Here is a 15904-nt window from a genome sequence, read left to right as displayed (position 1 = left end):
ATGTGCACGGCGCGGGCCTGTACGTGCACGCACACATGCTGAAATCGCCGATAGCCCTGCGCGTGCCCATCCCCTGTCCCACTTTCCCAGCAAGTGGATAACAATAGGTATTTTGGCTGGAGAGCAGCGCTTCACGCTGCTTACACCAGCGCAACCTAAAAAGTGCAACTAAAACTGGGTTCTTCCTTTTACTACTTACTAAGGAAATATCCCATTTACATTCATGTTTTTAAAACGTTCAGGGTGTATTGGCTTGAGCAGACAAGGCCATTTTAATTTGGGCTCCCGGTTTTATGCTATTTATATTTTTGCTAATTTTACCTGTATTTATCCATATTTATTTTAGGTTTTGTGAAATAATGAAGCAGAAATGTGTATCTTTCTGCATTTATTTAACATGTAAATGTACATTCGTGCCTGAACGCTTGACAGGTTTCAATGATATATACACACTCGGATGATAAAATATGCAAATTTTAGTATCTAGGTAATACAAATTCACTGCTGTTTAAGGCTCTTTACTAAAAATCGTTAATTTTTTTAATCCCCATGCCTGTCAATGTGCACGGCTGTAGGCCTGGAAGTCATGACTGACAGCATTTAGAATCGCTCAAAAACAACGCAATTTCCGTTTTTATCCACACTTAAAATAAATACAGACAGGAAACTAAATGGTTTTCTGTCTGTATTTATCTGTCAAAATCAGTAAAAACGAAAAACAGGGAGCCCTATTTATAATCTCCCTGCCACGCACAATCACCTCTTTTGAAGGCTACTCAACCTAAAAATACAGCAAGGTTAGTACTGCACCAGAACCGGAAATAGCACATGACTCCCAAGCTTGCCTCTTTGCAGTGGTTTGATTGTTTGGAAACTTGCTAGGTTTACCGCCTTTTCAGTGATTCGCATAGTTCACAAGCATGGACCCGCTGTTATTTTTAACACATTCCTGTCCTGCTGGCCATTGCACAGATTTGTTCTCTCCAGGTTCAGGGCCGCTGAAAGTCCTGTGTAGAAGGAAGAACATTTTCCATTCAAGCTGTAAATATAAGAAACAAGGCCCAATTAGAGTGTTAGATCATCAAACTACTGGATCAGGTTTCAGCTAAAATGGAAAGCTTATTTTTTTCTTTAAAAGTAAAGAATTATAATGACTCTACTGGCTGGGATTGTCCAGAGTGCGGTTAAGTGAGTATTGCACAAAGTGCATAACATTTTCTTTAGTTAGACACTGCCTTTCCGGCAGCAAAGTGATGCCTTAGCTTGAACGTAGACAAATGTTACTTAGGACCCTTTGGGGGGTCCTCTCTTTGGTGAAGCAAATTCTCAAGCTCCCTGTTCTTCTGGTCCTCCATTCCTCCAGACTGCTTGCTTCCACATCTCTTCTGACTTCCTGACAGATACGGAAGCTCTCGGGTCTAGGGCTTTAGAGCTACTTCTCAAGTTGGAGATGAATCTGATTTTTCTCACACTTATGAGCTGTAAATAAGAATGTAGATCTTTGGACAATGCTAGACCTCCATCTGTTCACATTGTTTGTGCCTTTGGCCTGCTTTAGGATGATGAGCCCCCAACTTAGATGTGTTTTGGAACTTCAGTTGAAGCACTGTTTGGGTGCAGTGTGCTTCAAGCACACCAGACCATAATTTGCACAAACTAACCTTGTGATTCTAAGTAAACCACACAGGCTTTTTGTCCCCTTTTAACATATCAGCCAGCCAGAATTCTGATGCAACCATTCAAAGATAGTTGGCTGATCAATGTCTCTTCTGTGGAAGAACCTTGTTGTCCTTTGGCCGAGTGACATAAATTGTGTTCATGATGGGCCTCTCATTCATCAATCTCAAGTCAACTTTGACCTATTTTCTCTCAGCAGCTTTAAAATACTTACACTGGACAAAGTGCCAGATCAAACTTTCTCTACCAGCTTCTTTTTAGCCTCAACATGAGGCTTTAGGCCTCATGACCTCTTGGTTTCAGGTGGTCCATAGAGCAGGTTCAGCATGCACTTTACTGAACTACATCTTCAGAGTTCTGAGATTCTACAGCAAAGAGTAGCCAACACTTTTTCTTATGTCGAGGCAGATGAGAGCGGTCCTCAGTTTTTTGGGGCGTACTCCTCCCTTCAACCGTGTAGAAGTGTGTACCAGAGTTGATTCCTTAGAGAGATGGGCTTTCTGACAGTGGTTTTTGCTATATCCGAATCATAGGGCTTATAGACATAATGTTGGCACTGTTCTTCAAGTCTAGCGGGTGTATACATAAACAATGCATCTGACAGATATTATTTGAACTGGCAGAGTAGTAACAATTCTTGCATCATTGTCTGATCATCTTAGCTGTGTGTAAATGGCTTCTCAAGTAGAGCTTCCATATCTTACCCACTCATTCAGAGTTCTCAACTGCACAGTAGCTGCCCTCTAAGTGGACCCTCCACCAAGTATTGCTGTCCCTTCCATTCAAGACGACGGCTGAGCCACACATGGGAAGCCTTTGCTTTATAGGCTGTTTCCATGTTATCAGCGCGTAATTTGTAAAATGTAAGTGTCGGGACTAAAGTTTTTCTTAGAAGCACAAAACCAGCGCTACAAATATTGCGGTGCCCAATACCAAGGCTGTGTATTCTTCTTTCCACCTGCTGGCTGTTTAATTGACCACCAGACACACCCTGCTCCTTTATCTCATTCTTGTAGGTTCATTTTACTCACAAGTTTTTCAATGTTTTTTGGTCCTTCTCTTCCTCTTTCTTTCCCTACTTTTGTGTTTTGCTCTCTGTTGCTTATGCTTAAATGCTGATGAAGAAAATGAAGTGCCGGTCTCCAAAAATACGTCGCGATGGGCCCCACCAGCAACTACCTGTTCAAATTAGGCACTGCATGTTATGCATATGGGTCAGGCAGAAGGCAAGGATTATTTTTGAGATGCCACCCATCTGTACTTGGGGTGAAATTTATGCTTTATCCTTTTCGCACTTTCTTAATTCCATGTGTTCTGCAGAAACTGACAACTGTTCTTAGGAGGCTGGTTAGTGGTGGCTTACCAATGGTAAGTAGTTTCTAGATCCCACCTCTCTGATTTCAGTTAAGCAGAGCTCGCAGTCCATGACGTAAAAGTAAGTGTTCTGGTGAAAGTGAAGTAAGCAAGACCCAGTTAATAGAGCAAGCAGAGATTAACCGTGTTGATCAGGAGAATGTGCATGCAAAATGACTCTGAAACTCCTGAATGGCAGTGAATTGCTAAATATTTGTGCAAAAAATCTTTCTGTGGCTATTATGTGTTTTATGTTTCATATAAGCTCGGCTTTCCAATATGTGAAAGTCTACTTTAATATGAGGTTTTGTCATTACATTCTTGTTTTTTGTTTTACAGGACCCCCAAGATCTTCAGAACACACAAGTGCCGATTGGGATAACAGCTAAACTGGTGGATAAAGTAATTGAGCTTTTACCAGATAACCATGGGCAGTACAGCCTAGCAGTTAACCTGATAGAAGCTGTGGAAGCAATGACCATCTCATGATGACCGTTCAGCCAGTCAGCATGATTCTAGGCTTCTCTTTTGACATTCTATGGCCATTTTGCACAGAATTGTGTTTTTGTAAATAAAATATTAGACCTCAGTTCGCGGATTCAATTCCGAAATTAGATTATATTGGCTAGCCAAAAGGCAAGTCGTTGTTGGGAGAATCATGACTTTTTGCCACTGTATCCCAATGTCAACTGCAGAAATAACACTGAGTAACACAATGTACCTGCCCATTGCTCTAACATTTATCTCTTACTCCAGCGCGTAGTGAAGGGCGCAGTGTTTGGGAAGCTTAATATTAAACCAATGTTGTAATCCTCTGTAGCAGTGTAAAAGAGATGGTATACTACAAATCAAGACACTGTGCATTTTATTTTAAACAAATTGTCTTCTCATGTTGCAGCATATGTGCATTTTCCAAGTACTGTAGGTTTGTCGCTGTGATATAAACATGTGCAAATGTTGCGGCATGCTTCAAATACTTGCAATGCTTCTCCTTAAGTATAGATGGTGGAGGTTCAATCCCCTGGAAGGTACTGTCACTGGTAAGATACACAGAGACTGGTTATTGACTCATCTTTAAGCTTCTTGGCGGTATTCGGGGAGGATGCCTCTAGTCAGTGGTACAGTAGTGTGGTGCCCGCTGGTGGCCCTGATTTGAGTTGGGAGTGATATTTAGCCAGAGTCAAAGGTGGTGGCGGTGAAATGTCATTCTGTCCTGCAATGGTGGACTGCAGATTGTCTTGTAGAAGAAGGAGCATCGGACCAAATTCTGTGGAATATTTATGACTCTGCATTCCATGTAGACAAATTCTGAGTCGGAAACAGTTTCGTGGAATGAGTGCCTCTGAAATAGTACCCTTAGCGTTGCTCACTTAGTATCTACATTTGGATATTGGAGACGTCGCTGCTTAGAATGCGTGTCACATGTAAATTGTAAGACACATGAGAAAAAGAGAACCTTGTGTCCTTGAAAGAAAGTTGTCCTATAGCATAGGGCTATATGGCACACTGATTTACTCCATACTGTTGTTGATTGGCTTCTAGCTTGTTCACAGTAAGTAATGTAAAATGAGATGGGATGTAAGTCGACCTTCTGAAAATATTGTGGCATACGCTAATTTGGAGTGACTGTAAACAAGATTTATGCGCTGGATGCTGGTTGATTCGATGCCTCCTCCAATTTTAACGAAGAGAAATGTGAAATCTGTTTGTCCTATTTTTCTTATTGCTCCCATGCTAAATATTTATTTTATCATTATACATTGATATGTCTTCATAGACTCACTATTTTATGTACATGTCTGTCCAGAAGACACACCACAATAGAAAAACATGAGCAGATTTAAGAGATATCAGTATGCTTAAGCTTAATGTTATCATGTATGCTTGGCGTAATATTTAAGTGTTTCTATCGACTTTAAAGTACATCAGCAGGCCCTCGAGAAGCTTTCTGTTTTATGCTGTCATTCAAATAATGCTGTAATTTACTTGCCAAATATTATCTTTGATATGCAGAAATCAGCAGTTTAAAAAAATGTTTCCTACGGTAACTCTGTCCACCCATTTAAAAGTCCTTGTTTTTAGTAGTTAGACACTATATTTTGAGTCTTTGTGAGAAATCTATTTATATGTAAATACAAACAAACAATATACTGTTTAATTATTCCAAGAATACAACAGTGAACCTAAACACCCACTGCCGCAGACAACAAAAACCCTAACCAAAGGAGGTTTTTAAAAAAAAATCTCTTTTCTGTTAATCTCTGCTTCATGCACTTGAGAGATTATCGAGCAAGCAAGAATTGGCATGGAGGCCATCTCCCTGTAAGTGATTGGTTGCTCTTGTCCGTTGACTATATTTGGTGTATTTTTGTAAAACTCCAGGTTTTTATTTCTCACCTTTGCTTATTGTGGTAAGAAAGCGAACAAAAGACTGAAACGCTGTAGTTAAAATATGCAACTAAAATAAATATTTTATAAATAAAACTGTTCTTTGAGGTTTATTTCTCAGTGCATTGTTTTAGTTTCCTTCTCAAGAAACAGAATGAATGAAAAGTATATATGTGTGGAATGTAGAGATGATTGAGCTCTGCTGCGTAGAAAGAGATATCAACTCGGGAAATCAACAAAATGTCAGGCCTGGAGTCTCTTACCAGCATGAAGCTAATGATGAGGAACACCAGTGGAGTTCCGTAGTACTGATCCATCAGTGATACTGCCCATCTGATGTAAAAGATGCCTGGTGCATAGATGCAGCATGGAACATTGAGCAGTGACAAGAAGGTCATTTGATAAATTTGCCTCCCATTCAGAACGCTACAACACCATGTACATAGTTCAGTAATTACCTACCATAACCCCCCGGTCCAGACTGGCATTATCACAGACTACTACTTTACCAACATCAGCTTTTGGGCGAAGAGGAAATAAAGATAACGTTTTTAGTCCTTCCTTGATATATAAAGTTTCCAGTACGTCAGACATCAAACTGTGTATCTTATTGAAAAAACAATATGGAAAGTAGTGTGAACACAAGTAGAATGGACTGTGGTGTAATTGAACGGCAAATCTAATAGAGACTATATAGAGACTATAGTTCTAGATTCCTTACCTTAGAATTACCCCCAGGTGGCAGACTGGATCCGTAGACTTTTTTTCATAGCAGTACCCTTGCGCGTCGGTAGATGGTGTTGGTCAACTCTGCGTTCGTCGGCGTAGTGGTACCCTGGATGACGTAGCGTTGTGTCTACTTAGACACCGCCCCTGTGTGCTAACGTCAGTTCTTTCTTTTTCATCGCCAGCCAGCACAGCTACGTATTTTTTTGAGTCTTCGACTCCTGGTGCACAAGGAATGTCCCATCGTTGGACCAGCTTCAAGCCCTGTGACTCCTGTCACAAGTTGATGTTGGTCACCAATCCCCACCTCGTGTGCCTTTGGTGCCTGGAGCGGGACCATGATCCGAAGCTGTGCTCCGACTGCCGGGCCATGAACTCGAAGTCTTTGCAGGAGCGGTCCAGAAAGCTTTTGGAGGCCCGGCAGTCGCTCTGTGCCGTTCGTGGTTCCCCTCAAGAGGAAGGTCGCAGGACCGGTTGCGTAGTCATCCAAATTCGTCTTCGCACTCCTCCGGTAAGTCGAAGCACAAGAAGAAGGCGAAAAAGCACATTCTCTCTTCGTCTTCTCCCCGTCAGCCGGCCAACGCAACGCCGCAGGAAACGTCGCTCTCCGTCTCCGGAGCCCGCTTCTGGGACGACTTCGCGCTTCTCTCCTTTTCCCGGAGCGGGAGCGTCGCCTGCCCAGCTTGGAGCTTCCTATGAAGCGCTTCTAAACATTTTTGGGCCCCGCGGACTCTGCTGAGGTCCCTGGGCCTTCGAAGCCAGCAGCTTCAGCTCTGGTGCCAGAGGGCCCCCAAGGATCCAGGCCTGGATCCGGATCAGCACCGGTCGAGCTGCCGGTACCTTCCCTGGATGCCAATCGCAATGACGATGCCCCCGACACAGGTTGTGCCCCCAACTGGCATTGACTTAAGCCTCACCCCCGCCTTTGACCCAGTGCTGGACCGACGTCGACCAGCGCTGGTACCGGCACAGGACGGTACTTTTGTACCTCTGTTCATCCCTGGCGTTCCCTATCGCCCTGAGTGGCAGCCAGAGGAGGGTGAGGAGGACTAGGAGGGGTCTGTTGACCCTCTAGCAGACCAACCTGAGGAGCCAAACTGGTAAAAGGAGTTGGATGATGCCAGTGGTCTGGATACCTCCTCAGACCTTGGTATGCTTTCTCTCCCTACCGTGACTATGGAGGAGGGAGCTTCCTACGCTGTGGTGTTGCGAAGGGCAGCTGAAGCCATGGGCCTTAAGCTTCCAACGGTGCTGTCAGGACTAGCCTCCTGCCTTTTAATGAGGCTCTCACTGTCATCCTTCTGGGCACTTGGTCCAAGACCAGCACAGGGGTTCCTGTGGACCGGATGATTGCCAGACGCCTCCGCTCGGCCCCAGGCGACCCACTTTTCCTCTCTCAACACCCTACACCTGAGAGCTTTGTGGTTCAATCTTAATCCTCAAAAGGTACATACCCTTCTGCTCCTCAAGATAGGGAATCCGAGAAGCTGTACCATCTTGGAAAGAAGATGTTTTCTTCCGCCAGCTTAGGACTGTGGTCGGTGAACACTGCATGTCTTTTGGCCCGTTATACACACACGGTGTGGGATACAGTCGTGCAAGTGCTGCCACAGTGCCCGGAGGAGGCCCGGGCCGTGCTCACCCACGCTGTTGCTGAGGGTCGAGATGCAGCTAAGTTCACCATCGGCTGTGGACTAGATACTGTTGATTCACTGGGTAGAACGGTTTCCATGTCGATAGCCCTGAGGCGCTACGCCTGGCTGAGAACATCTGGGTTCTCTAGGGATGTCCAATCCACACTTTTGGACATGCCCTTTGATGGAAGTCACCTGTTTGGTGACAAGGCGGACAACACGCTAGAGCGCTTCAAGGATTCTAGGGCCACATCCTTGGGCCTCGCAGCAACTTCTCGCCCTATGCAGTCTGCCTTTCGCCACTTTCGTGGCTACGGAAGGAGTGCCCCACCACGTTCCGCCCAAAGCCACAGGGCCGCGCCAGCTACCCAGCCAATGCGTGGCCAGGGATGTGGGACCCAGCATTGTGGGTCTGGGGGCCAGCAGGCGGTCCAGTCCACCAATGGCCTCCTGCAGCAGCCTCCAAAGGCTCCTAGTCTGACTTTTCAGCACCACCAGTTGCCAGTGGGCGGTAGGAAGCCCCATCACCTCCCCCACTGGCACATCACCACATCGGACAAGTGGGTTTTGTAGATACTCCGAAGGGTCTACTCCCTCCCCTTCAAGACTACTATTCCCACCATATCACCAACACTCCATCACATGCTGGAGGATCACTTGGCCCTTCTTTGCCATGAGGTTACAGCTCTCTTGGCCAAGGGAGCTATTGAACGAGTCCCTGTGCCAGAAGTAGGTTGTGGTTGTTACTCCTTCTACTTCCTGTTTCCTATCTTAGACATCAGGGACGTCAACCGCTTCCTCCAGAAGGAGAAGTTTGAAATGTTAACCTTGGCTCAGAGACTGGATGGTAGCGTTGCAGGACACCTATTTTCACATCCCTGTTTTGCCTGCCCACCGGCGTTACCTAGGGTTCACGGTATGCCGCAAGCATTTTCAGTTTACCGTGCTCCCCTTTGGCCTTACCAGTGCCCCTCAGGTGTTCCCGAAAGTGATGGCGGTGGTCACTACTCATCTGCGCAGATCAGGGGTTCCAGTCTTCCCCTATCTCGGCGAATGACTGTTGAAGGTGAACTCGCCCCAGACTGTCATCTCCGACCTCTAGACTATGGCGGACCTCCTGCATTCGCTGGGGTTCACTATCAACGTGCCGAAGTCGCACCTGATTCCCTCTCAGAAGCTCCTTTTCATCGAGCGGTTCTGGACACAGCGCCGTTTCGGGTCTATCCTCCCGAGCAGCGATTCTGGGATATTCAGGCTATGATATCGATGTTTCAGCCTCTATCTACCTATGGATTTAGGTGAGAATGACCCTGAGTCTGCTGGGCCTCATGGCCTCCTGCATCCTGTTGGTGGATCATGCTGGATGGCAAATACAGGTTCTGTAGTGGGACCTGAAGTTCCAGTGGGCGCAGCATCAATGGAATATTTCCGATGTTGTCCAGATCTCGGAGGGGACTGCAAGTCAGTTGCAGTGGTGGCTCATGAACCAGGATTGGGTCAGCGGCAGATCCCTCTCCCTTCTCCAACCAGAGTTCACAGTAGTGACGGATGGGGCGACGACATGGGGGAGGCGGAGATCAGAGCCCTCTGGTTTCTGGCGGAATCCGGGCTCCACATCAACCTTTTGGAGCTCCAGCGATTCCTTCCCTCTGTCAAAGGAAGAGCAGCACAGGTGTTCACGGACAACACCACCGCCATGTGGTACTGAAAAAAACAAGGCGGTGGGTTTGTGGATCCCATGTCAAGAGGTTTTTCGTCTTTGGACATGGATGGAAGATCAGGACATATTCCTGGTGGTTCAACACCTGGGAGGATCCATAAATGCCAGGGCAGACAAACTCAGCCGCCAGTGCACGATGGATCACGAATGGCGTCTTCACTCGGAGGTGGACCTCCAAGACTGCCTCTTCAGGAGGATCTTCTATCCCAGCAGCAGGGGACGGTCCTCCACCTGAACCTGTCCAGTCTCCACCTCCTTGCATGGAGATTGAGGGGCGACAGTTGATAGCTTTTGACCTTCTCCCGAAGTCTTTAATCTCATCTTGGCAGCCTGGCATCCCTCCACTAAAACAGTAGATGGAACAAATTTGTGGCATGGTGCACAGCAAAGGCTGTGGATCGCTTTCTGCCCCTCTTTCAGAGGTTCTCCTCTTCATTCTGTCTTTGGCCCAGCAGGGCTCTGCTCTGGGCACTCTTAAATGCTATCTTTCGGCCATTTTGGCCTTTCTTCGCCTTTCTCCGCCTTCCTGATCAGCCTTCTCTTTTCATGTTCCTCATTGTTAACAGATTTTCTGAAGGGCATTACTCATCTCTCTCCTCCTTCTCCTTTCGTAATGCCCCAGCGGGATTTGAATCTTGTCCTCACTTATCTTATGGGGCATCCCTTTGAGCCACTACGTAATTGTCATAATTGTCCTTGTCGTCTCCTTACTTTGAAGACTGCTTTCTTGCTTGCCATCAGCTCTTTTTGCAGGGTGAGTGAGCTTCAAGCCTTATCTTACAGACCTCCCTTCCTTGCTGTCCATCGGACAAAGTAGTTGTTCGTACTAGGCCTTCTTTTCTGCCCAAAGTAGTTACCTCTTTCCACATAGGTCAGACCATCGCATTGCCCACCTTCTTCACACCTCCGCATCCTTCCAAAGAGGAAGAGAGACTCCACTGTCTGGACCCAAAACGTGCGCTGTCTTTCTACCTCTACCGTACTAAAGACTTCTGGGTGGATGATCAACTCTTCGTGGGTTATGTGGGTGCCAAGAAAGGTCGGGCAGGGCACAAAAGTACCATCTCTCGATGGGTTGTCTTATGCATTAACATCTGTTATTCTTTGGTGAAAAGGGAACCTCCAGTAGGACTGCGTGCCCTCTCTACCAGGGCGACGGAAGCCACTACTGCTTTGGGATGTGGAGTTCTGTTGGTTGAAATCTGCCAGGCAGCCATGTGGGCATCCCTGCACATGTTCACGAAACATAACTGCCTGCACAGTCAAGTCCGGAGAGTCAACTTTTTCGTCCGTTCTGTTCCCCATGACTTCCTGGTGTGAGTTTGCAGACCCACCTCGAGGGTTAGCGTTGCTGGGGTATCTATTCTAAGATAAGGAATCTATAACTACGGTCTCTTTCAGATGTACAAGTTACTTACCTTCGGTAATGATGTATCTGTATGAGACATTAGTAGTTATAGATTCTTTACCGCCCCACCCATCCTCCCCGTTCTGCTAACTGACTTCTAGGGATAGGGACTCCCTTACAGGGCCCTAGTTATGTGCACCAGTGGTCAGTGTCTTGCATGGCTCTGCGCTACTGGCAAGGAAAACTGGGTCAGAACTGACTATAGTGCGCAGGGGCGGCGTCTAAGTAGACACAGCGACCTCATCCAGGCAACCAGTACGCCGACGACGATCACTGAGTCAACCGACGCCATCTACCGATGCGGAGGGGTACTGTTACGAAAACATTTCTCTGGATCCAGTCTGACGGCTCGGGCAAATTCTAAGTTAAGGAATCTATAACTACTAATGTCTCTTAATGATACATCTTTACCGAAGGTAATTAACTTGTTCATACAGGTGTATGATCATACATGAATTTTTTATCCATTGCTCATCACCACAGTTTGAACGTTGCAAGGATGTGCTAAAGTAAAATACTCTAGATGACAAAAAAACCCTGCTAGAGCAATGCTGCACCATTCTTTGCTGTAAACTAATGAGATAACAGGAAAGAGATGTTTTCTTGTAAACAACCAACTAAATTGCCACCTAAAAAGAACAACCTTTCATTTATTTATTGTTACCTGCAAACAAGCGAATTAATCTAGCATCATGGGGCAAACCCTGTTCACAGCACAAAGGTCTATGATGGTGCATCCTGGCTTCCAACCTATGAGGGAAGCGCTTTGACCTAGTGGATACAATGTTATGTTGTGAATGTAAAAGTGAAAGGAAAGGTACCTGAATCTAGAGACTAAAGAAATAGTGGGTAAAATACCTCAATGGATTGGGCTTCAGCCACAGAGATCTATGTGTAACTTTAAAGATATATGCATGAAACCTGACAAGGTAGGATCAGGCGTGTAATACTTATGAGGTCAATAAAAGTAGTACTATTGAGTTGGCTAACATAGCCAATTTTAATGATCTCTACCAGGTAGCACTGCCACAGCTAACCATCGTCCTTGGCTCTATGCGCTGGGTGCTACGGGCAGACTTTTGCTGTTGCTAGAACCATCCACGGTTAATACTTATGGGGATTTGCTCTAAACTGCCTTCCGATTCGACGTAGAGTGACTTCTGATGCTGCCATCTGGTGAGCAGGTCCTTGTCCAACAGCATCCAGGCAAATGAGGTTGGTGTTTAGGAGGAGGGTTGGTGGGATGTAGGGGCCATTGACATCTCTAAAGGGATCATTGGGACCTGCTGAAGCCAGTGGTTTGGTGAGATCATGATACACAGAGATTCGGGTAGAAAAGTTACACCTATAATGCAGTACTTTCTGTTTCAGGAGCAAAGGTAAACACATGTTTCAGTGCTTAATTTGAGCCGGTGGGTTCTGGTGCTCGGCACAGGCATTTAATTCTCAACGCCAGCACTTGTGACAGCTGCCACAAGGTGGCACTGTCTAGCTAATTTGGAGATGACCACAACAACAGGTAATTATTCATCCAATAGACATAAAAAATTACTATTACCTGCCGCCCAAGCCATTCTTATAGCTTTCGGGGCCTGAAATAGTCTGAATTGTCACACTTGTAGTAGTGTAATGGTTAGTACTTGTGTTCTTACTATCGATAGCAGAATGCCAGGGGAAAGATGTAGTGCAAGCTGCAGTGGGCTCCTGACGAAAGCCCTGGCACTTATTTTATTTTTTTAAACAAAATATGCAAAAGATTCACTGATTCATGATGTTTGGGTGCTGCAGAAACGCTGTGCTTGATCCTGAAATAACCCCTTCAGTCAGCTCGTCATGAGGCACAGTGCTCGTGATGAGCTGAGCTCGTCATGACCACACCCATTTCTATTATGGTCCAGCACAGCAGGGGAATAAGTCAAGCAGCCAAGGTGATAATGTTTTTGTGGTCTGTGTAGCTGTATACACACATGCTCTGCATACTCCTGCCATTTAGTGTTGGGCTTTGACATGTGCAACTTGTTCTTTTTTTTTTTTTTCTTTCAAAAAAATATTTTGAGTCACAAGATCTAGTGACACTATTATTGGTAATGCTCCTAGGCATAAGCATCATTTTTATATTATTTTTTCCCCACCATTGGGTTTTACGGTTACCTATCGAGCTCCAGGTCGACGCCTCATGATGTTCATCATTGGACTTCTTTGGCCTATCTGGTCACGTTGGCATGGAAATAACTTTTTTCGTTCATGTCTTCTGGTTGCATCTTCCGTCGGATTCGACTATTGAGCTTCTCTCAATGTCCCTCCTAGAGGCCTCCTAGAGACCTTGTGGGGTCTTGCTCCTTGTCTTCGGTTCCATTTTTTCGACGATGTTCTGACAGTGGCGGAAAGAACACCCATCCAATATTTCCCCCAGTGTCATTACAAGCATCTTTGAACTGAGCACCATCAGGTCTACAAACTTTGCCCGAACCCTATAAGGCTGAGTGTTCGACCTGCCTTGCCTACCAGTCAAAGAAGTCTTGGTGGTCTCAGCAGGATCAACGGTTTGCTCGACGCAGGATGGAGCACTGCACATGAGATGACATCCTCGGACATCATCAGGAATAAGATGTCGAAGAGGAGCTGGAGGCCAGCCTACCTGCAGCCCAGCCACTGTTGTATGGCTTGTACTTTCTCATTGTGCATGATGAAGATCAAACATGTTCAATGGTACACTTTTTTTGCTTAACTTAAAATAGATCCACAAAATCTTCTTCACCATTTGATTTACAGGCTGCAGTCCTTTGCACTTGTCCTTATCAATATGGAAAACTCAACCAGCCACTTGGGAACACAAAGGTCACCCAAAGGTGTCTTGGCGCTAATGTCCAGCTGATGAAAAGAAAACCACGATTGCCTTGGTAAGGTATGATTTCTTCTATTTATTGAGTAGCCATGTTTTTAGCTGTTTCCTAAATTCGAGTAGTGATTTGCAGTTTTTTAGTTGTAGCGGCAGGCAGTTCCAGATTCTCGTTGCCCCCTAATATGAACCTGGCTACATGCAAATTAGTCTGTCCCTGGCCCAGTGCATCATGGGAACAGGGCAGACCAAACTACCAAGCCAATTCTTTTACTGGAAAGGAAACAAGCTTCTGGGGACCGGTTTCTGCATTTTGCAGATAGCCAGGTTCTGAGCTGGGATGGTGCAGTGAGCTAAAAAACGGTGATGGATCAAGCCCTGATCTGTTGACTGGGTTGTAGTATTCTGCTTAATTCAGATACTCTGTCCATCACCACCCCCTTTTCTGAATCGTTTTGTCCACCACAAGCGTGGAAGGGTATGCTCAGATGTGAGTCCCTTGTTCACTGCACCATCAGGATTCAAGCAAGCCGGGCCGAAGATGGCTGTAATGCCAGAAACCGGTCCCCGGAAGCTTGTTTCCTTTCCAGTAAAAGAATTGGCTTGGTAGTTTGGTCTGCCCTGTTCCCATGATGCACTGGGGGGGGGGAAGCTCCGGTTCTGAATAAGATTGACGTTCCAAACAGCCTAGCCTGCTCTGGTTGATTGCAGGGTTTGGATGGGGTTACCACGTTGGTTGTCTGTCCTGGGGAGTGGGAGTTGGGTAGGATTGTTTGGTTATGTTTGTGGGGGGTGGTGGGTGGGACCTGGGAGTGTCAGAGGGACCTATCAGGGAACATGTGAACTGCGATGTGGGCTGCCATGGGACCCGACTTAGGCTACAAATGTCTCACGTGAGGGGGATGCATACCATGCATAGACGCTACAAGATTCACTCATATTTAATTTGGCGGTGCATTCATATTGCCTTCCTCCAGGAAACGCATCTTTTAGCAAAGGAGGGGAAAGCCTTGCAACGGAGATGGAGGGGGCAAGTGTACCACACTGATTACTCGGCCTACGCGAGGGGGGTGGTCGTCTGGATAAGGGCGGGGGTACCATTTTAATGCATGCAGCAGCTTATTGACCCAGAGGGGAGGTATGTTGTGGTGAGGGGAAAACTAGATGGGAGGGACCTAACGTTGGGTTGTCTATATGCCCCGAACGTAGAACAGCCTGCCTTCTTCTCCTCGTTGTCCCGCAAACTGGCCCCGTTTTTAGTGGAACCATTGCTCCTTGGAGGGGACTTTAATAGTGTAACTGACACTGCATTGGACCGTTCACACCCCCCTTTACCAAATGCACCGGCGAGCAAACTAGCGCTTGCGCGTTCTGCCTGGCAACGTCAATGGGGTCTGATTGACTCATGGAGAGCTAACCACCCATTAGACGGGGACTATTCCTTCTTTTCCTCCCTTCACGAACTACACGTCCATATAGACGCCTTCTTGTGTGCCCCGGAATTGCACAGAGAGGTGTGCCACGGTGAATACCTTACGTGCACGATCTCCGACCATAACCCGCTGCTGGTGTAGCTACGATGGTCGCAGCGTCGCCCACGAATTCCCACCTGGAAGCTACGCCCGGAGACGCTTGACGATCAGGTCTTCCGGACCGCGATAGCCTCGAGTATAGAGACGTATTTTCAGATCAATGAGGGGACCACGGGTCGGCCACGATTGAGTGGGACGCCTTCAAACAGTGGTGCGGGGGGCGATGCATTGCGACGGTGTCGGGGGTTCAGAAAACCTTACTAAGTGACATTCGCCAGGAGGACGAGAAGCTGCGCTCGCTGGAGAGAGAACGACCTGAGCGACCGGACAATCATGAGGCCCTACTCGAGGCGAGGGAATCTGCGGCGACGGTGGAGCGTCTCAGGTGTTTCGACTATAAATCCTACCTCACGCGTGCACACTCGGAACGGGATAAAACGGGGGCTCACTTGGCCTGGCTGGCCAATCCGGCTCGCCGAGGTTCGGTTATCCTAGAACTCAGAGATCACACAGGAGTGGAGCGGTTCGACCAACAGGGAATTAATGAACTATTCTATGATTATTACACGGAACAATACCGTGGTGTGGTCCTTCCGTCGGAAGACGAGTTCCAGAGATTCCTGGAGG

General features: G+C 46.6%; 1 protein-coding gene across 1 annotated transcript in view; it reads left to right on the top strand.

Moving 5' to 3' along the window:
* The window catches only part of RAB3GAP2 (RAB3 GTPase activating non-catalytic protein subunit 2), a 684945-nt gene extending 679431 nt beyond the window's left edge, over nucleotides 1-5514 (top strand). Inside the window, exon 35 of the mRNA XM_086927924.1 lies at nucleotides 3370-5514. Coding sequence (XP_086784050.1) covers nucleotides 3370-3519 — 150 coding nt within the window. The 3' untranslated portion in view covers nucleotides 3520-5514. The remainder of the gene's footprint in view (nucleotides 1-3369) is intronic.
* Nucleotides 5515-15904: the final 10390 nt, after the last annotated feature.

Source organism: Lissotriton vulgaris, chromosome 6 (assembly GCF_964263255.1).
Source record: "Lissotriton vulgaris chromosome 6, aLisVul1.2, whole genome shotgun sequence".
NCBI classification, from domain to species: Eukaryota; Metazoa; Chordata; class Amphibia; order Caudata; family Salamandridae; genus Lissotriton; species Lissotriton vulgaris.
Note: the sequence above shows the minus strand (reverse complement) of the source record. Positions and strands in the feature narration are given on the sequence as shown.